The 20,951-nt window shown below is 40.5% G+C and overlaps 4 protein-coding genes across 4 annotated transcripts; 2 read left to right on the top strand and 2 right to left on the bottom strand.

Annotated features, from left to right (window-relative positions):
• Positions 1-298: 298 nt before the first annotated feature.
• IAQ61_008301 (uncharacterized protein) lies at positions 299-1,833 on the top strand (the record flags this gene model as incomplete). The annotated part of the gene is made up of 2 exons (XM_066097943.1): positions 299-330; positions 447-1,833. 2 exons carry the CDS (start codon positions 299-301, stop codon positions 1,405-1,407), a joined length of 993 nt encoding a protein of 330 aa, XP_065952440.1. The 3' UTR covers positions 1,408-1,833.
• Positions 1,834-2,521: 688 nt separating this feature from the next.
• On the bottom strand, positions 2,522-2,989 carry IAQ61_008300 (uncharacterized protein; the record flags this gene model as incomplete). The annotated part of the gene is made up of 1 exon (XM_066097942.1): positions 2,522-2,989. The coding sequence occupies one exon, from the start codon at positions 2,987-2,989 to the stop codon at positions 2,522-2,524; it is 468 nt and encodes a 155-aa protein (XP_065952439.1).
• A 1,876-nt stretch (positions 2,990-4,865) lies between these two features.
• Positions 4,866-5,141, bottom strand: IAQ61_008299 (uncharacterized protein; the record flags this gene model as incomplete). Its single annotated transcript, XM_066097941.1, has 1 exon — positions 4,866-5,141. The coding sequence occupies one exon, from the start codon at positions 5,139-5,141 to the stop codon at positions 4,866-4,868; it is 276 nt and encodes a 91-aa protein (XP_065952438.1).
• Positions 5,142-5,517: 376 nt separating this feature from the next.
• Positions 5,518-7,048, top strand: IAQ61_008298 (uncharacterized protein; the record flags this gene model as incomplete). The annotated part of the gene is made up of 2 exons (XM_003837018.2): positions 5,518-5,747; positions 5,923-7,048. The coding sequence occupies 2 exons, from the start codon at positions 5,518-5,520 to the stop codon at positions 7,046-7,048; spliced, it is 1,356 nt and encodes a 451-aa protein (XP_003837066.2).
• Between the last annotated feature and the right edge of the window lie 13,903 nt (positions 7,049-20,951).

The following is a 20,951-nucleotide window of genomic DNA, read 5'->3' as shown; positions in this document are numbered from 1 at the left end:
CAATATCTACGTCATGTTTTGAGCAACTTGTCCCAGCCTCCTGCCCAGGGCCGTCTGGTCTTAAAGTTGGCACTGCCACACCTTGAAGCAGATTGCATTTCTGGTTCTACCTTTCTCGACTCGTGAGCTTGTTCGAGTTTTGATACTTTTGCCACACTACAAGTCTAGTCGCGTGTGCCTTGCCTCTAGCGAGCCGACCGTTAAATACCGCCGCACCCAAATACCATTCGATCGGGTAACCACGTTACCTAGTCCTAGTTGAACCAAGTCGCAACGGTTGGTCGACTCGCCCATCGTCATGTCGAACGTACAGGACAAGCCGCTCAATGAGTATGTTGATACGCCTTTATGATGACAGCACTCTGTGATTGCCCTTTGCTTCGACATCATCTTCTCATTTTGATACATGCCACCATCACCTCAACACCACCTAACGTACAATGAAGGCTCCTCTCCCGCTCCATGGTCGACATCTACATCGGCCCTGAAAATACGCACTGGATCCTGCACGAAAAGCTACTCTGCCACCACTCGCCCTTTTTCCGCAAAATCTTCTACTCCAAGACCTCGTCACACTCCTCGACGCAATCCTTTGGCCTTCCCGACGAAGAAGACACGCCCTTCAAAACGTTTGTCGGTTGGCTGTACAGCGCCTCCCTCCCCGTGCCGCGCGAAGAAGCCGACCTAGGCACCCTCTTCGACCTCTATCTCATGGCGGAAAAGTTCCAGATCCCAGCCCTCGTCGCCGACGTGCTGCAGGTTGTGCGCGAGTGGTACAAGTACAGCGACACGTATCCCGGCTTGCGGCGCGTGCAGTACATTTATGCAAACACGGAGGAGACGAGCCCGATGCGGTGTATGCTCGTCCACAGCGTGGCGCGGCTCATGGTATTGGAGAAGGGGATCCCGGCGCATTGGGACAAGGCGCTGCGGAAGAACGGGCAGTTGGCCGTGGATATCATCCGTGCGATTCAGGAGTGGAGGTTGGAGGAGGAGGTTGTGCCTGATGCGCGGGAGGACCCGGAGCAGGGCGAGGAGTTGGTGGATGTCGAGGGCGAGACGGACAGGTTGGATCATGAGGCTGAGATGGAGATTGAGGGACGTGGTGGGGGGGAGGAGCAGGAGGAGGAAGAGCAGGAGGCGGCGGAGCAACACCGGGACGACGCAGATGATAGTGAAGTCACCGTGGTTGATAGTCCTATTGGCGATGAAAACAGCAAGAGCAAGAGCAAGAGCAAGAGCAAGAACCTGTCGTCGGACAAGAACGCTTCTTCGGGGCCGACATCAAGGCCGGATGCAAGGGAGACCGAGCAGAAGCATGCCCATCTCGGCAAGAAGTTGGAGCAGTTTAGCCTCGAGGAGATTCCGAATGGGATTCAAGGCGGTGACTTTGGCACGTTGGCGTAGGTGACGTGTCTTTCAAGGGTGCGGGTGTGGTTAGGTATGGGGTTTGGGGGTAGGTGACCATGTTGCTTGCACGGTCTCAACTTCTCTTCTTTCCGTCTATCAAAAAAGGGTGTGTTTAGGCAGTGTGTTTGATTTCTCGAGTGGAAGAGTTTGCGAATGGGCTTTGTATATTGGTTTTTTAATCCATTTTTGAAGTGGATGGATTGGCGAATTGTTGGGTGGAGTGGTGTTGGGTTGAAGTTGGAGTTTAATTTGGGTTTGGAGATTGTGATCTGTATTCTTACTTTTGTGGTTTATAATTAGTAGCCAGACAGGTTATCATATACTCTCTTCTCCTTGTCATCGGTACCACTCTCACCATCTAGTGTGGAACGACAAGAGTTTGTTGGTGGTGGTGTGCATACATACAGTCATGGCGAATCAGCGTATGCAAGTGGGGGTTGGTAAGCAAGGTACTCTGGGTGGTAAGTAGAATGCAGCCTGGCATGTCAAAGGAGCATTTCTCTTCTCGTCTCATCCTGGTTCGGTTGATTGTAGTTGGATGTGTCTAGCGAACAGCACATGCAGGACGAGTGTGGTGCAAAGTGTTACGGTTACAACGTGCAAGTAGAGTAGGCCTCGTTCGCTCTCTACACCCTCACCCTCACCCCCGCCCACGGTCTCGTTCAAGACACAGGCAGCAACGCAGACAGACGGCAGATTGCCCAAAAAGAGAGGGTGCGCATAATCAAGACGACCGGGTTAGGAAAGGGGGAGGTGATTGCCATTTTCCGCTTCGGGGCCTTGTCGCACCTACTATGCGCCGGGTTGTCAGATGCGAGGCGCGGGGGGATATTGGGTGCTGTTGTACCATGTTGGGGTGTATGGTGATACGAGGCTGACGGTAGGCGAGCAGGCAGTTGTGAGGCGGGTAAATCAGCAGCGTGCGGGGGTGGGAAACTAGAAATGTGGATGATGGGCATTGAAAAATGTTGCTCAGAGAAGAGGAGATGAAAGGAGATGAAGGGAGGCTAGGAGGGGAGAAGGATGGGGGGCAATGCAGGCTAGGGCAAAGTCTACAACCTAAGTTGTGTCTTCTGTCTTTCGGGGGGTTCATGGAATGGTAGGTACCGTACTACTCGATCGGGGTGAGCCAGCCAATGAGGTGCAGGCCGAGGGGTGGATGGAAATCATCATGTGCGGGTGTCTGTGTGTGTGTGTGTGAAGTATATGAGCTGTGTTGTATGGATGGATGGATGAAGGGCGAGGGAGATGGATTGGGAGATGGATTGGGAGATGGATTGGGAGATGGATTGGGAGATGGATTGGGAGATGGATTGGGAGATGGATTGGGAGATGGATTGGGAGATGGATTGGGAGATGGATTGGGAGATGGATTGGGAGATGGATTGGGAGATGGATTGGGAGATGGATTGGGGAGATGGATTGGGAGATGGATTGGGAGATGGATTGGGGAGATGGATTGGTGGGCAAGGTAGTGTACTCTATAGGCACCCATACCCCGTCCACTGCCATCCTCTCGTAGGCCTCGTGATTCCCCAAGCAAGCGCGTGGCCATGTCACGACTCACGACCGTCAGCATTGCGGATTGCGTCTATGGACGGGCCTTTGTCCTGTGGAGGGTTGGCTCGAGCACACATTCATGTGTGGTAAGTCGACCTGTCCATTACCCGTCACGGCCACGGCGAAGTCTAAAAAGAGAGGGCTATCTAGTGGGAGACAGGGGGGGGGGGGGGGCAAGTATAGTTGCAAGCTTGTAAGCATTGTACCTGTCTGTGTGTGTGGGTGTGTGTGGGTGTGTGTGGGTGTGTGTGGGTGTGTGTGGGTGTGTGTGGGTGTGTGTGGGTGTGTGTGGGTGTGTGTGGGTGTGTGTGGGTGAGAATCCAGGTGAAGGTTCTCAGCCACGTGCGGATGAAGTCAAATGGACGAGGGGGGGGGGGGGGGAAAGGAAAGAACGACTGGACCAAGGGAAGGAGGGAGGGGTAGGAACCGTCACAACCACCACCACCACTACAATGCTACTACCAGCATCACTCCTACCTTGACAACAGTACACCCAACCCCCTGCGAAACAAACAAACCATCATCGCCCGCCCCTCTACTGCAAACCCAAACTCTACTTGCTGCTGTTTGTGCCCACAACCAACCAACCAACCAACTGGAGCTAAAACGGCCCAAGAAAATATAATCCAAAAAAAGGCGCGCCCCTCCCCCCCCCCCCCCCATTCATCCTCGTGTTGCAACTTTGCGACTCGGTGGCCGTGTTTCGTAGGGGGGGTCGTACGCTTACCGCTTTGGGCGTGGTCAAACTGGTTGGCAGCCCCTCCAGCCCCGGCTGAAACAAAGTCGGTGGCGGGTTGGGCTGACTGGGCTTTGGGGGGATGCGAGCTGATTGGGTCGAGGGCAAGTATTGGCAATGGGAAGGCATGATGCGACGCTGTGATGGATGCATGTGTGGGTGTGTTGTACTGTACATTGAAGGTACAATACATAGGTACGTGGTCGAGTAGCCTGGCCAGTGTTTGCACGTTTGGACGTTGCTGAGGGTGAGGAAGTGTTTGTGGAGCACTACTCTAGTAGACACATGCAAAGAACAGAGGAATACTTGGAGTACTGCCCACTTGGAGAGGCAAGTAACGAGCGAGTACTCTACAGGTAATCGCGCCATGGCAGTGGCGACGCCGCCCACGCCTCGGTGGAGACTCTGCAGTGGATGACTTGAGTCTGCCTGGAGTAAGTACAAGTCCCTACTATGGTAAGCGGGCCAGCATACGGTACCATCCTTTGGCATGGATTGGCAGGCCGTGAATGCGAAACAGCGGGTGGTCTGTGGCGTGCTTGGGGTTTTATCCTTTGCCTCCTCCTTTGGCTCGGCTTTTCTGCTCGCCCCAAGTCTGTGAATGTTGTGTGTGTGTGTGTGTGTGTGTGCCAGTGACCAGTGACCAGTGTGCAACAGCCGCCATGTGTGGCTACGGCGAACATGGTGGTAGTGGTACATACAGTAGGCAGGCAACAGTAGGTAGGCTATCGTAGGTAGGCCTGGTCGGTGTATCTGCTTGTGCTTGCTACTATACAATATTGTCAAAGTCAGATGTGTCTCTGACTGGTCTCTCTTTTGCTGGGGGGGGATTCGCATGCCAGCCGCTACATCGCCTACGATCCATCCAGCCCATCCCATCCCATCCCATCCACCCATCCATCCATTCATCCATCCATCCATCCACTCATCGCATGCATCGCGCGCTCCATAGTCTGGCCCCATCCACCCCTGCCCGCCCTGTGCAAAATACAAACACATCATCCACCCATCCATCTATCCATTCATTCATTTCATCCAGCCATCCATCCATTCAGCTGCTCCTGCTCTCTCTCTCTCTCTCTCTCTCTAACCAGCACCTACCTACCCACCTACTCTACTGTACACGCCAACGCCCCTCTCGTGTCCGTGCCTGCCATTTTTATCTTTTCCCCACCACACCCGCGTCGGAAGGCACGACTGGAATTGAATTGACTGGACTGGACTGGACTGGATTGGCTGGCTCGCTCTGCTCCTGCGACTGCTCCTGCAACTGCTGCTCCTGCTGTTCCTGTCGCTTGTCACTTGTCACTTGGTTGTACCTGCTACACTCGACATTCTTGGTCTCGTCGCGCCTTCCTTCCCCCCCCCCCCCTAACCTAGTAGCCCGCTTTCGCCTGTCATCTCTTTCTTTCTTCCTTCCTTCCTCTTCGTCCATCAGTCCAGGCCACTCCTTCTCCTCCACCTCCACCCCTCTCCCTCTCCCTCCTCCCGCCTCTCTCCCCCCTCATTTTCTTCGCCCTCGTAATTCCGCGCCGCGCATTGCACGGCTGATTTATCATCTATACCTATACCATCATCTCCTATTACCGTCTACCTTACACTATACCTGGCCCTAAACCCCCCCCCCCCCCCCTTCCCAAGCCTGGCACGCTGCGACGCCCGTGTTGCACCAGCCTCTAATCTGCCCTGGCTGCGCACATCCTTCGACAGCTAGTGTAGCGCACTTCATACAAGACCCTGCCACCCTCCTACAATCAATCTGCCCCTCCCTCCCACTTCGAACCCTCTTTCCGACACACCGCACTGCGACCATGACCACCGCTGTCGCTAATCCCCCGGTCCCGGCCCAACATGCCGCCCCTTCTTCGGCCGACGCCGTGGGCTCGTCGAGGACATATGCTCCCATTGCGCCCTCGACTGCCTCTCCCCACGCTGTGACGCCCAACTCTCGCGCCTCTAAACTTCCCTCCGACAATGCTTCACCTACCTCCTCCAGTGATGGCACCCAGTTTAGAGCCGAGGCCAAGCGCTCACCTCTTTCGTACGTCCTTTAGTCTTTCTTCACGCTCTTCGTCTTCCTGTCGAGCCCCTTCTGCCACTTCTGCCACTTCTGTCACCTCTGCCACCTCTGCCACCTCTGCCACCTCTACTGCCTCGTTTACCTCGTCCATGTCTCCTCCCACCCGCCATGCCTCTAACCGTCCTTCGTCGCGCAGATCTCGTGGCCCGGCTCCCAAGATTGTCGTCAAAAAGGAGCCTGCCTCGCCCGACATGCCCACCACGACACGACACCGACCCCAACGATTAAACCTGACGAACCACAACATCGTTCACTCGTCGGGTGCCCTCACCGCGCGCCCGTCTGGACCCGGTAGCGGTCATGTCCAAGACATGGGCCTCGCCTGTCTTTCCCCCGGCTTTCACACCCAAGACCCCACGATGCGTGAGCAACTGCAAAGAAGTTTGGATGTGAGGGAGCGTCAGCGGCAAATCATCGAGGCACGGCAAAAGCACGGCAAGAGCGGTCCACCGGATAACGAGGAATCAAGGGGCACCGAAATGGGCGCCTTTGGCAGGACGATCAAGACGCCACAGACGTCTCGCAGAAAGGGCCCACCGCCGGGCCTCAGTATCGCTCCTCCTGCCCATCAACAGTTTTCCAGTGACCGTGTGATTCAGTCGGCACCCATCAACCAGACTTTTACCGGCCTACGTGGCAACCCAACCCCTTCACGGCAGGTCGCCAACGCGCCATCCAATCTTGGGCAATCCTCGCATATTCATCATGTGCATGCGCACCAGACCAACAACCGACTCCCGCCCATTTCGGATGTCTTTCCAGAACCGCTGGGAACTGGCCGAAATCACTACAACAATAACAACAATAGTAGCCCAGGCCACTCTTCCCATTCCAACGTGCAACCTCCCATGCCCTCGCCAGGTTTCCCGCCGCCACAATTTCAGCAGCCCCTGCCAACATCAAGACCTCGAGAGTACAAGTCGGCCGAAGAAGCTGTCCAGTCAATGTCTGGTGGTCGTGAAGACCTGTTGCCACGTCTGGTCCATTACGGTGGTCACCAACCGCCTACACCGCCCTCGCCCATGTCCAAGCAGGGCCAATCATCAGCGTATCCGCACCCTGAGCAACAACACCACAGTGGTAGCGCACGAAGACGTGGACGCGACGAGTATGAAATGGACAATGGCACACCGCCACTCGGCCGCCAGCAAGCAAGAGCAGGGCCCTTTGGAGCCAGACGTGACTCACCCGAGACGCAATTGAAGAAGAAGGAGGAATTCATTGGACTGTGTGCAAGAGCTTGGGATTTGTTCCATTCGTAATACCAGGCCTCGGCTACTTCGACTCGCGCAATATTCGTGCTCCATCTCATTTAGCGGCGCAAATCTGGATGGATCCTGGTTTCATTGGACGGCACTCTTGTTCGAATTTACTCGTTTCCCTGGCTCCATTGGACAGTCCTTTATTTTTCGGGATTAACTCGTTTCACCTTGTTTCGATTCAACGGGCTCTGGAGAACCGCTCATTATTACCCGTGCCACCAGGCTTAAGCGTACCTTTTTTTTTCAACACTTTTATACGTTTCGCAAAATCGCGGGTACTTAATTGGAGACGCAAGGATTACCTCTTTTTATCTCGGTACATATCAGCTACGCCACCTGCTTCGTTCTCTTTAACCTTCTATTCTCGGCCCTGTCCTGATGAGGGGGGCCGAGAAGCTAGTTTGGATGCTGTTACGTGGCAGAAACGTAGCGGCGGACGTCTTGAAACACATCATGTATCATGATCATGTTTACCTTGTCTTTTACTTATTTCTATGATCTTAGGGGGCGTTTGGAGCGACACTCTTCCTGTATCGCAATGCAATTTTTTCCTGTAATTCCGCACTCTGGGATTCTTTTTTTTTTGTCATCTCCGGTAGGCAAGTGGAGGATGATACCTTTTTTTTTGGCTTGTTCTTGTGGGAGGATTTGGGTGCGGCGGCGGTGGTAAGAGCGGCTGCAGGAGCCCTGGTGGGGGTGGGTCTTGGTTTGGGTCTCGTGGTGGGACACGGCCCGGGAAGAGGACCGTTTCGGGCAAAGGCAGGACCCGAGGTACTTTGTCTAGTAGGGAACAGAAAAAAAATTACAATGGAGTACTCTGCAGTGCAGTTTTTCTTTTTGGAGATTTGGGGTCCCTTTTAGTCTTGATGCGCGAATGGGTCTATTGTTCAATGTTGGTTTGAGGGGGGTGGGAGAATGGAGAATGCAAAATTATCTTGTTCATTGACAGATGAGTGTGTTTTGGTGGGTTGATTGACTAACGAACTCGATTGATCTTCTTTTTTCCTATTTCGGGTCAACACGCGGTATCTGTTCAGAATCCAAGGTTCTGTCTATCTACCTGCCTGTCCGTCTGTCTGTCTATATCATGCCCAAGTTCCTACTTGGGACGGCTTGATTTGTTCATGTTTTCTTTGTTCTTCCTTTCTTTTTGTGACAAAACAAGTGTGATTATCTTGTGTTGGGGATGGGTATGGATGTGTATGTGGAGGTTTGCTAGGGTGGATAGTAGAGGATAGTGTAGATTGATGGTCAATATACTATACTTGGTCTATGTAACGGGAGATGCAGCGTGCTCATGTGCGACGTTGGTCGTTTGGTGTGGTCTGGACTTTGGAATTGTTGGGCTACTGGTGTAGATTTTGGTGGAAGTAGATTTGGGAAAGGGGAGTGCGTGGGTAGGTAAATCAGTGAGGCAATAAGGAAGGGAGGAGACAAGGGGAGAAGGAAGTAACAAACTCCCCTCATCTTCCACAAAACTCGATAGATGGGGATTAGTATGGGCTGGTAAGAGATGGTAGAGTATAGCTGGAGAGAATGAGTCTGGGAGGTAGGTAGAGGTAGACACAGGATACTAGACATTGCGTTTGATGCGAAGTTTTGGTTCGAGGTAAGGGGGTTGTAGGTACTGTTTTGTTGTTGTGGGATGGTTGTGTATAGGATCGTTCTTAATGTGTGTGTTTAGCAGGATTGGTTATAGATTAAGAACAAGCTAGCAAGCTGTTTTCTAGCTATTCTAGACACTTGTATCAAACGAAAGACTCTCTATTGTGTAGGTGTTACAACGTGCAAGGCGTACTGCGAGAGTAAGATACCCAAGGCTGGATATTCTGTGTACAGTTGCGTGGTACAGCTGCTATCCCTTACTCGTCCTCATATCCCATTCATCTCCAATTCAACCCCGATTTTCCTTCCCACACTCACCAACACGTAGAACCCTCCAACAACACCGATACTCCCCCCACCTAACTCATCCACCCATCACCCAGCCACAGATCCCCACATCCCCCATCCCAAAATGAAAAAAAAAAGACCCTCCAACCTCACTCCCACTCCTACCAAATCCACACACCCGCATCGGCGCTGCCATTCCAATACAGCAAAAAAGTACCACCCGCCCCCTTGGGCAGCACACCCGACATTCTCACCAACTACCTAACCAGGCATGTCATAATTACCATATTGCACAAGGGAAGCAAGCGAGCCGATCCCGGTGCGGAACAACGTCGGTGGATGTTTTTCATTTTTTTTCCAAGCAGGTATGTAGATATAGTATAGTATAGTTTGGTTTAGTTACTTCGGCGGTGCAGAGGTCTGGACTCGCATGACTCTGCGACTCGCAAGGAGAATGCATACTTTCGGTTAGATGGATGGGCATGTGTGCTGTACTGTGCATGTAGGGCTACCCATACATTTACGGTATGGTATGCCGCTAGATACCTTGGTAAACTTGAAAAGGCGATGAGCAAAGTGTGTGAGATGAATGGATGGATGGACGGATTGAAGCACCGCCCGCCGTGGTGGATGGATTTGCACGTGATTGACTGCACGCATAAACGTCCGTCATATGTGTTAGGTGCCGCGGTTCATGAGTCTGGCTAAATGGGGGGGGGTTGAGGCGGTGGGTGTTGTGGATTTATTGGTGTATGGGGGGAGGTTTGGATACTGGTACGCCCGGTGAGTGGGGGGGGGGGGGGCGGGGGGGTTTGAAAGTGCGGCTGGGGAGGTGGCAGATGTGGCGAAGGAGTAGGTTGGGCGAGGGAACGGGTAATTAGGTATAGACTTGGTGTAGGTAGGTATGGTAGGCTTGATCAGTACGTCGCAATTGGCTTGTCACATTAGTTCATGGTTTCCGGGCAAGGATAGGTACCGTACCGGTACGGTACCATGAAGCAGCGTCGCCAGAATCACCATCTTCATCATCTTCATCACCCGCGACACCAATCTCCGCCAGTATATCAAAACTCCCAACCCGCTTGGAAGAAACATCTCGCAGTAGTTTGTATGGTTTGATGTTTCAGTTCCCGACTTCATCCAATTACCCACTCACAGGATTATCCCATTATCCGACGCAAGTTATCCGATGCGAGATCTGAAACCCTAGTCTGCTAATCGCCAAGCATGTTGGTAGCCACCTAGGCACGGTACGGTACCCCGGTACGGACTTGTCATCTCCGTGCAACCAGTAGGCCGGTTAGCTACCGTACCGGCCGTGCTCAATCTCCGCATTCTGCAATGGATTTTAAGCACTAGGTATGGTACCGTTGGCGTGCAACATGATTTGCATAGGTACATGCGATACTGCAATGTGCAGACCCTCCATCTCAGACCGATACCTACCGCACAAGCTGCCCCAAGCCGTCTCGAAACAAACAATCTACCATCCAATCTACCATGTTTAGACATCTCAGCGTTATTAATTATCAAGCGAACCATGCAGATGAAATTCCCCACTTCGCCATCGCCATCGCCATGTCAAGTGTATATCGCATACCCCACTAACCCCCTCTCTGTCCCGCTGTTGTCGGTGTTTCAATCTATCCTCGTTGCTCTAGGTAGGTAGTCATATGCCGCCGTGTTTCATCGTGGCCTCGGTTTCCCGCCTCGGATTTCACAACCGGTCTGAGCGGTTGTCAGAATGCTTTCTTTTTACTGTAGGCAGGCTAGGTATATTGCAGGATGACAATGCTCTATGGTTTCCAAGGATGGGATCTGGAATGCAGGAGTGGAGCACTACGGTAAAAAATTGTTTACTGTAGAATGGTACGCTAGGGGTTTACTATATAGGTGTAAACTAACCTCGTGTATACCTGTAAATAGGTTTAAAGTAGTAGTTTACTTTTTTATAGTATAAATATAGTATAGTTTACTATAGACCTATTAGTAGAGTGAATAAATTAGTTTATAATAGACCTATTAGTAGAGTATATAAAGTGGTTTATAAAAGATAAAATATAAGTATTAAGTATAGTAATAATAGTATTAGATTTTTTTAGTATCCTTATATAAACTACTAGTATATTATTACCTATCCTGTCCCTAGGCCTAACCTGCCTAATTAATAGCCTATACCCGCCTAATTAACAGGCCTAAAACCGCCTAATTATTAGCCTATACCTGCGTAATTGTAAGGCTATCCACTACATACCTTACTTATTTTTAGAAAACTATAGTATAATATAAATTAAATAGGAATATAAGTAGTATAACTACGTGGTAATTAGTGTAAGTTAGTATATCTAATAATAGTCTAGCGTAATATATAGATAATATACTTACCTAATAAATACTAGTATATTATATAGTAATAGTATTAGTATAAAGAGCCTAGTACTATAAAGCTAGATATAGACGTATTATCTTACTTAACTATAGGTAGTTAGTCTTAGACTATCTGCGTTTATTAATAATATATAGCTTATTACTAGGTTAAAGTTAAGTACTATATCTATAGTAAACTATAGCTACTTCTATAAGGTTAATAATTATTATTATTTAAATCTATTTAATGCTATTATTATCTTCTATTATCCTCTAAGGTTAGGCTAGTTAGCCTATAGTAGCAGCAGGTTGTGTCTGTTACTATTAAAGTACTCCTGCCTATTTAGAGTTATTAGCTAGATCTTAAAATAGGTGTATTACTATCCTAAAGGAGAGCTAAATATAGTTATTATAATTATTTCTAGTAGTGTAATATATAATAAACGTGGTACTCTAGGGGTAGTTACTATCTTTATAATTCCCTAAAACCCTAATAGTATACCTATTTAGAAGTATATAATAGTTATATATAACTATATCCTAGGCGCGTGTCTATATAGTATACACTATAGTTATAATTATAGTATAAGTGTTATCTAGGATATATTCCTAGTGCGTATTTATACTACTATAAGACTTAGATTTTAGATAGTACTCTTATAGCTAAGTTATAATTATATTTTTATTAATATTATACTCTATACTAAGCCTAAGCTATTACGCGTAGATAATACACTTATATACTAGTATATTCTACTCTAAACTAATATACTTCTAGGAAGGAGAAGTTACTATCTTCTTAATATAACTAATAAGTCTCTCTAAAGACTATTAGGTATAGTATATAGGTAGTCTAAAATCCCTAGTATTAGATATAAGGTAGAGTAGGTAATAGATCTAAATAAAGCAAGATAGTAACTAGTCTACTTTACTATAGTAGTAGAGTAACTTCTACTAGCAAATAAAATTCTCTACTAATAGTTCTAACTTATTAATCTAGTTAATAGTAAACTCCCTCTAGCTTATATAGAAGAGTAGTTTATAGTAGTATAGGAAGTTATTAGTATATTCTTTCTAAAGATAGACCTATATAGCTAGCGCTCTATAAGTAAGTATAAAAGTCTACTATTTAAATAAAGTCTATATCTTATATATTATAGTGCTTTATAGGGTAGTACTAACTTAGGTTAGTACTAAGGAATAGGACTTATAAAGACCTTTATTAATTAAAGCCTAATTAGCGTTAGTAATAAGCTATAGTATAGTCTTATTATTAAATTTATCCCCTTTCTAGAGTTAGAATAAGGCTTTAGGTATATTATAGGATATTACGTGTATAACATTAATAGGAAAGCTATAAGGAAAGTGTATAGTAGGGAGGTTTAATAGGATAGAGTAGTAGTTAATACTAGTATCTTAGTATAAGGTAGTGTATCTAGAGGCTAGTATATTAGTCTATTATTTATATATATCTTTAATAGTAGTAGCTAAATTATTATATATAACTAGGTAAAGGGTATCTCTATTTAGGAAAGAGTATTTACTAGTTCTCCCCTTAGTTCCTTTATATAGGTATAGGTAGCAACTCCTTTTTAATATACTAGGCTATTTTATTCCTATAATCTCTACTATAGCTAGCCTATCTCTAGTTATTAGTATAAGGTAGGCGTAAAGAATAAATTCTTCCTAAGCGTCTGCGTTATATATGTAAACTCTAACTGCAAGTTAGTGTAATTCCTCTACTATTAGGTATAGCTAAGTGTCTATAAATTTTTTATTAAAAGTACTAGGTATAATAGTAGTAATAAGTATATTATAGTCTTAATCCTAAATAGATAGGTAAAGGTTTAAGATATATAGCACTACTAGTATAATACTTTATTATTTCTTAAGGTTCTTTACTATACCTACTACGTCTAATATAAGTTATAAAGCTAGATCCCTAGGGTCTTAGAAGTATCCTTTCCTACTATATTCTTAAAACTAGTCCCTATTATACACGTCTTAGTATAAAGTACGTTTGCTAGTAGGGTTAAAAGTTACCTAATACGCTTTTAATTATTATAACTAATAACTATTATTATACTAGATATATAGTTATAGAACTATAGGGATATATTACTATTAATATTTTAATTTACCTTTCTTATTATACTAAGCTCTGCTATAGGATAGGCACGTATAAGTAGTGTTAAGGTCGCTAGTAAAGGCTATATACCTATTAGTATAATAATTAATAGATAGAGGAGTTATAGTATCCTAGAATAAGGTATATAGTATATGCTACCCCTAGTAGATAGTATTACTAATATTAATATTATAGCATTTCTTTAAAGTTTATTATATCTTTTAGAACTTCTTATATAGAGTACCTATAAATATAGCGTATATATTAAGAGAGGTAGTATAAAGTTATTAAACACACTCTATTTACTTATAATATAGTGTGTGTCCTATTTGCTATTATATATCCCCTAAAAAGTCCTCTAGGTATAGAACCTCTTTATCCTTGTCTGCAAGTTACATGTTATTATTATAGTTATCTATTAGGTCTATACTATTACTAGCAGAATTGCTAGTAAAATTATAGGAAGAATTAATATTAAGTACTCCTTGTATATTATTAAGGTGTAATAGTTAACTAGTAGGGCGGCTAGTAGTCTATAGTATAGTAGTATCTTTAGTAGTAGTAAAGGGAATATTTTATTTATAGCACCTTTGCTAGTGTTATATATACTACTTTTAATTCACCTTATAGCGTACACCTTAGTGTAGAGTAAGATAATAATAACACTAGAACTTGTTCTATTAACTAGATATTTATAGGCAAGGGGTAGTAATTACCTGCTATGTACTATCTATAATAGTTTCTACGTTAACATAGCACTTAGGGATATAGATAGTAGATATATAAATATAGATAGTAGTATCTAATCTAAACTATAGTGTGTTCCTTTAATAAGCTATAATATAATTATACTAGTCTTCTAGTATAATAGCTTAGTAGCGTAAACTTACTATTTTGCTATACTAGATAATATAAATATTAGTAAGCTATATACGTATTAGTAGAGTTATAAAGTTTTATATTTATTATAGTTACTATAATAAATATATTAGTATAGAAAGTAGACTTTATATTATCTTCTTTTATACTATATAGGTATTCTACTTTACACATCTATATATTCTACTATAAGCAGATATACTAGATATAGTTTATCTCGCTATAAGTTAGACCTAATCTTACCTACTACTTAAAATAATACTATTAAAGATGTAGTATACAACTGCGATCGCAACAGTTAAGACTACTAGAATAACTGTCTAAACTACACCTAATTAAGGAAACTTACTAAGCTTATAAGCTAACTCTTCTAATAAGATAAACTATGCTATAGTAACTTTCTATAACTATCTTGTAATAACTAAACCTCTAACCTTATTATTGCTATTAGACTTCTATAACAGGATATTTAAGTGTGTAGATATATAATTACTTAGAAAACTAATAACTATTTAAGAGTATAGCGTAACACTATACTCCACGCCTATATTCTATTCTACTTAGGAGATTTTACGTTAAAATATATTAGTTCTAGGATAGATAATTAACTTTAATAGATTATTAACTTAAATACTTAGGACTATTACCTTAAAAATAGTATAGAGAAGCACACTAGTTTATATCTATTATGTATCCTATTAGATTATAAAGAGTGTTATAGCTATATTATAGAACCTATAATATTAAATTAATTAGTTTAGAATAGCTCTTTCCTTAACCTAATTAGATCCTAGAGTTATATTTACTAAGATTATATTTATAAGGATAGGCTAGAGTAACTTAGATAGTATATTATTTATATAAATAGTACTATAATATTAATACTAATATATATCTAATTTAAAAACCTCTAAGTCTAATCCTACGTGCTATAGCAATATTATAGTAGTTAGGGAGCTTACTTTACCTTTACTATATAATCTACCTTATAGAACTCTACTATTAAGTAGCGACTTAGCGTATCCCTCTATAACCTTAACACCCCTATCCCCTTGTCTACTTTATTAATCCCTCCTATTACCTTCTTTATATAGCTTCTTCTTCCCCTCTTGCATTAAAGCTACTTATTAACTACACTAATTAAAGTTACTTATTAGCTATATAGTCCTAAAGTTACTAAAACTCTAATAGAACTAAGTCTCCCTCTTTTAAAAGTAAATAGATAGTTTACTAAATTATAGTTAGGTACACCACCCGCGTAGGCGCACATGTAAAGCTGCTTATTAACTATGCTAATTAAAGTTGCTTATTAGCTACGTGGTCCTAAAGTCTCTAAATCCTTAATAGAACTAAGTCTCCCTTATTTAAATATAAATAGATAGTTTGCTTACTTATATATAGGTATATTACCTGCGTAGGCGTATATATAAAGCTACTCCTTAATTATACTAAATTAAGTTACTTATTAACTACGCAGAACTATATACGCTATTTATATTATTAAAACTAAGTCTCCCTTATTTAAAAGTAAATAGATAATTTACTAAGTTATAGTTAGGTATATTACCTGCGCAGGCGTAAATCTAAAGCTACTCCTTAATTATGCTAAATTAAGCTACTTGTTATCTGCGTAGTCCTATAGTTTTTACTTATCTTAGTAGAACTAAGTCTTACCTTATTTAAATATAAGTAGATAGATTGCTAATTTATATATTAGGTACATCGCCTACGCAGGCACAAATCTAGAGCTACTTACTAGAGTGCTATAAAAGCTGCTTAATAGAGTGCTAAAATACCTAGTTTAGATAAACTTGCAGTCTAACTATGTTATTAATTAGTGTAACTCTATTAAAGGCTATAGTAGTTATATCTTTAGATAAGTAATTAATCCTACTATAGACTTTAATATATTAATAACTTGCAAGTCTACCTAGCGCTCCTAATATTATTAACTTTATCTTTAGTAGATAGATAGTTACCTATCTAATAACGTATCTATAGTTTTGTACTAGCTATTCTTATCCTTATAGTATTCCCTTAATATTATTTTATTAAGTTAGTTAGTATTAAAGGGATTAAGATATACTAGATACTAGCTAGGTTATAGTAGCGTAAGGACACTATACTAGGCGTAGTACTAGTTATTAAAACTAGCTTAGGTCTACCTAATAAGTAGTTATAGTAATACACGCGTCTCTCTATCTTTACGTCGCTTAGGGAGACGTCCCTATTAAGTGCTTACGCTTAAGGTAATAAGGTAGTACCTTCTCTATATTATTATTCTATTAATATTATTAAGATAGGTAGCACCTCTAAGTTAATAAACGCTATAATAAGAGTTGTTGCAGTTAGTAGTAGTTATACTTAGCACTATCTAATAAGCTCCTAGAGCCTATAGTTTATATAATAGATAAGTAGTAGGTTAGTATATACCTACACTTCCTAAGGATCTATAGTCTCTATAGAGGATAGTTAGACCTAAGCTAAACTTAATACTTTACTTAACTAGTTATTTAATAGATTTTAAATTAGTAATCTTAGCTAGAATTAGGACTAGTAGTTAGTAGTTGCTACTATAGTAAGGCTAAGGATTATAACCTTTAGGCTTCTAAATAATAGTATAACTAGCGCTAGTGTTGTGCCCCTATAGAAGCTAAGGAGTTATACCTATCCTTAATAAGGCTAATAGGTAGTGTTAGTAGTAGTAGTATATAGTCTTTTAGTTTATTAAGGGCGTAGTAGTTTATAATTATAAGTATATAGGTAGGTATATTAAAGAATAGTTAATTATACTAGTGCGCTAGTTGCACTTATAACTAGTAGGCAGAGTTAGTTAGATTTAAAGTAGAGTAGCCTCTCTTTAGTAGTAGTCCTAGACTACAGGACTAATTATTTAGGTCTACTAACTATAGGTTGTCTACCTATCTTTAGTATTACTTAGTGTAGATTAGACTATTACAGGTATAGTAGGGCCTAGACTACCTAAACTTAATCTCTATATAGTATTAGGGGATAATCTTATATTCTTAATTACTTATAGTCTTTCTTTCCTTTAGAGTATTTAGTAATATTTACTTACTAGTAGTAGAGGTTCTCTTTACCTAGCTATCTTTTAAGACTTTATAATAGAGATATAATTAAAGGGGTTTCTTACTATAGATAAGTATAGGCTAGTAAATTAGGGGCGTTAGACACTATTTATAGTAGCCTTTTTAAGCGTTATAGAGACTCTTTTAACCTCTTTCTAATAGAGGTAGGACTAGCTTAGGCTACTCCTAGACAATCCGCTCTACTTAAATCCTTACTTAGTATTAGTTTCTCCTCCTTATGCCTTAGTTAGCCTTGCAGACTAAGGATATTCTAAGAAAGGTTTCTAGGCTACTATAAGACTATATTGCTACTATTCTATATAAAAAAAAGCTAGTCTAACTAGTGTAGTCTAGGTAAGATAGCCTATTAATAGTATAGTTAGCTTATTACTATCTGCTATTAAAGGGCTTTATACTATAAGATATACTATCTAAGATACAAACTTGCTATATTATAATAGATACGCAGTTCTCTATAGGATACTATATAGGAGGGTAATCTATTTCTCCTTATATAGGTTATCTAGTTACTACTAGATTTATCTATATAGGAAGGAGTAATTCTTTAATTATATAATATACTTATTTAATATATCCTATTACGTTACGCTTACACGTAATATATCTATTATAAGTTTATTAATACTAAATTAAATAAAAGCTTTTATAAAGATAATCTTAACTTTAACAGCGTACTATTAAAGATAAAGAGCCTCTTCTTCTATAACTAGGCTTTCTATAGTAGGGACTACTATATCTTATAGTAGTTAACTAACGTATATAATAGCCCTATTTTCTATTCTAAGCTAATATATATTAGTTCTATACCTAGCCTAGGAAAATATATTAATATATAACGTATAGTTAATAGGGTATCTAAAGGATAGATTACCCTACTTTTAGAATACTATAGTATAGTAGATAGGTTATTACCCCTAAATTTAGCAACTTGCGATATTATCCTCTTAAATAGTGTTATAGTTGCTATATTAATCCACGTTAATTCCTAGTCTAGTATAACTTATATACTAATCTAGGTTATATAATAACTATATTTTAGTAAATATAAACTATATATAGCTAATATAGGTTAGCAAGAGTGTATTCCTAGATATTTATATCTTACTCTATTAATACAACTATTATACTCTAGTATATAGAGGAGTAGGTAAATAAAAGGATATAGCATAAATCTACGTAAGCTAATATAACTTATTAGCGTTAGTTATAATAAGTAATAATACTATAATTATAGTAATATATATAAATCTATATAATAATAATCTAGTATACTCTAAATTAATTCTTAACCCCTTGTACACGTATATAATGCAACACGTTAGCACACCCTCTCTACACTTCTATTATACTAATATAGCATAACTATAGTATAATAACTTATTATTTAATAACTATATTATAGAAGTATATTAGCATAAAGATATAGCTAAAGATAATATATTATAAGCAATAGTAATAACACTAGTACGCGTTATAATATAATAAGTGCACAAGTTATATATAATAATATACCCTTTCTATCTATAATAATATATTTATAATATATTAGCTTTACTTATAACCTTATCTACTATAAATGCTGCCTTTGTTCCTAACACTATCCTATAGTTAATTTAGGATTTAAGATCCTGTTTACACAAAATACTAGAACTATATAGTGTTTACCTATAGCTAAAATTAGTAAGCAATAATCTAATTATAGTATAGGTAGTAATATATACGCCTAAAGTGTTTGCCTTATAGATCTACACGTTTATAGTTAGTAAGAAGGGTATTAATAACCTTAACAAGTATATCTGCAAGGCTATAGATATATACTTTAATATAATCTAAGACTAACTATTTAGCTATATTTCTAACTCTAAGTAGACTAATATATAAGGCACTATCCTTACTAAGTATCTATTTTTTAGATATTTTAATAGAGTATAGGTATTAAAATAGCTTATATAGCAGACCTAGATATATAGAAATAAGAACTAATACTCTAAACTAAAATACAAGTATATTATCTACCTCTTTAAATATACTAATCTTACTATTATAAAGGAGCTATTATATATAATTATACTATACTAGGTAATAGTATTGCTACCCTAATTACTTAAACGTTCGCTGTCCTATAAGGCCCTAGCCTAAGGAGGTCTATTATATGCAGAGGTCTATATAGATACTAGCAGCTAATATCTAACTTTATTTATAGCAGTTTAGGTATATACTATAACTACGTAGTAGCCTAGTTAGGATTCTATAGTAACACTCCCTAATATTTAAACTAAGACTTATTATAAGCTATAAGTAAGCTAGTATTACCCTATCCTATTAAATATATATAAAGATAACGTCTACCCTAAATTAAATACACTAGTAGTATTACTAGCTTTAAAGACTAGGGTGCCTAGGATAGTAATAGTAGCGTTTTTAGGGGTTAGTATCCTAACCTAATAGTTAGTGTGCCCCTAGCTAGTAGTATTAGATTATAATAAGTACTAGTATAGCTAGATATAAGACTATAAAAGTAAACCTATTTATATAGTATACTAGCCTAACTAAATAATTCTACTCTAGATACTTATAAAAACACGCCTGTAGAAGATAACTATAATACACTACTAGACACGTAATAACACTAACCTTATACTATTATAGACTCTCTAATAGAGACTTTAGATTCTACTCTACTAATATAGACTTATAAGAATACACGCGTTAGGAATATAAAGGCTAGGCGTAACTATATAACTAAAGCTAAGGCTAAAGGTAATAGTAATAAGAGAAATACTTCTAGAGTATAAGGCCTAAAATTATAGTAGTCTCTAATATAAACTAGAGCATCTATTATAGATGCCCCTTATATAGATAGTAGTAGTATAGGAGAGCTAAATAATAGTAATAGTAATAATAGCGTCTAGGTTTATAGACAATTATAATATAAGAGGGTCCTAACTATATAAGTTAAATAATATATATATATAATATTAGTATATATAAATAATATAATATAATATTACTATATATCCTACACTACACAAGCTTAGTATATTATACTACCCCTTTACTACTATATATAATATAGTATATATAATAATATATATATATACCTAACTTTAAACTAATATACTACTAAAGAAACCTATAATATATATAGTGTAAGTAACTAACTTGCCCTAGAATATTTATAACGTTAAGTATAATCTTTAGTAATACTACTATACTATAATATAGGAGTGTTGTTACAATAGGCACCTTTATAGAACTTACTAACCTATTATTATAGGATATTTTAGATTATAATTTTATATACTAGGTATACTACCTAGTCTTTTAGTTATTATTATAGTGTACCTAGGTAGTAGTATACTACACGCCTATACCACCTAGGTATCTACTAGTACTACTTCCTATATAGTAACCCTACTAAATTATACCTACTACGTGCCCTCTATCTACACTAAATTTTCCCCCTAGGTGCTATATATCTATCTACTATATAACCTATAATTAGGTATATTATATAAACTATGTT

Source organism: Plenodomus lingam (assembly GCF_022343315.1).
Source record: "Plenodomus lingam strain CAN1 chromosome Unknown contig_3, whole genome shotgun sequence".
In the NCBI taxonomy this organism is placed as follows: Eukaryota; Fungi; Ascomycota; class Dothideomycetes; order Pleosporales; family Leptosphaeriaceae; genus Plenodomus; species Plenodomus lingam.
The sequence above is the reverse complement of the archived record's forward strand: the minus strand, read 5'-3'. Positions and strand labels throughout refer to the sequence as shown.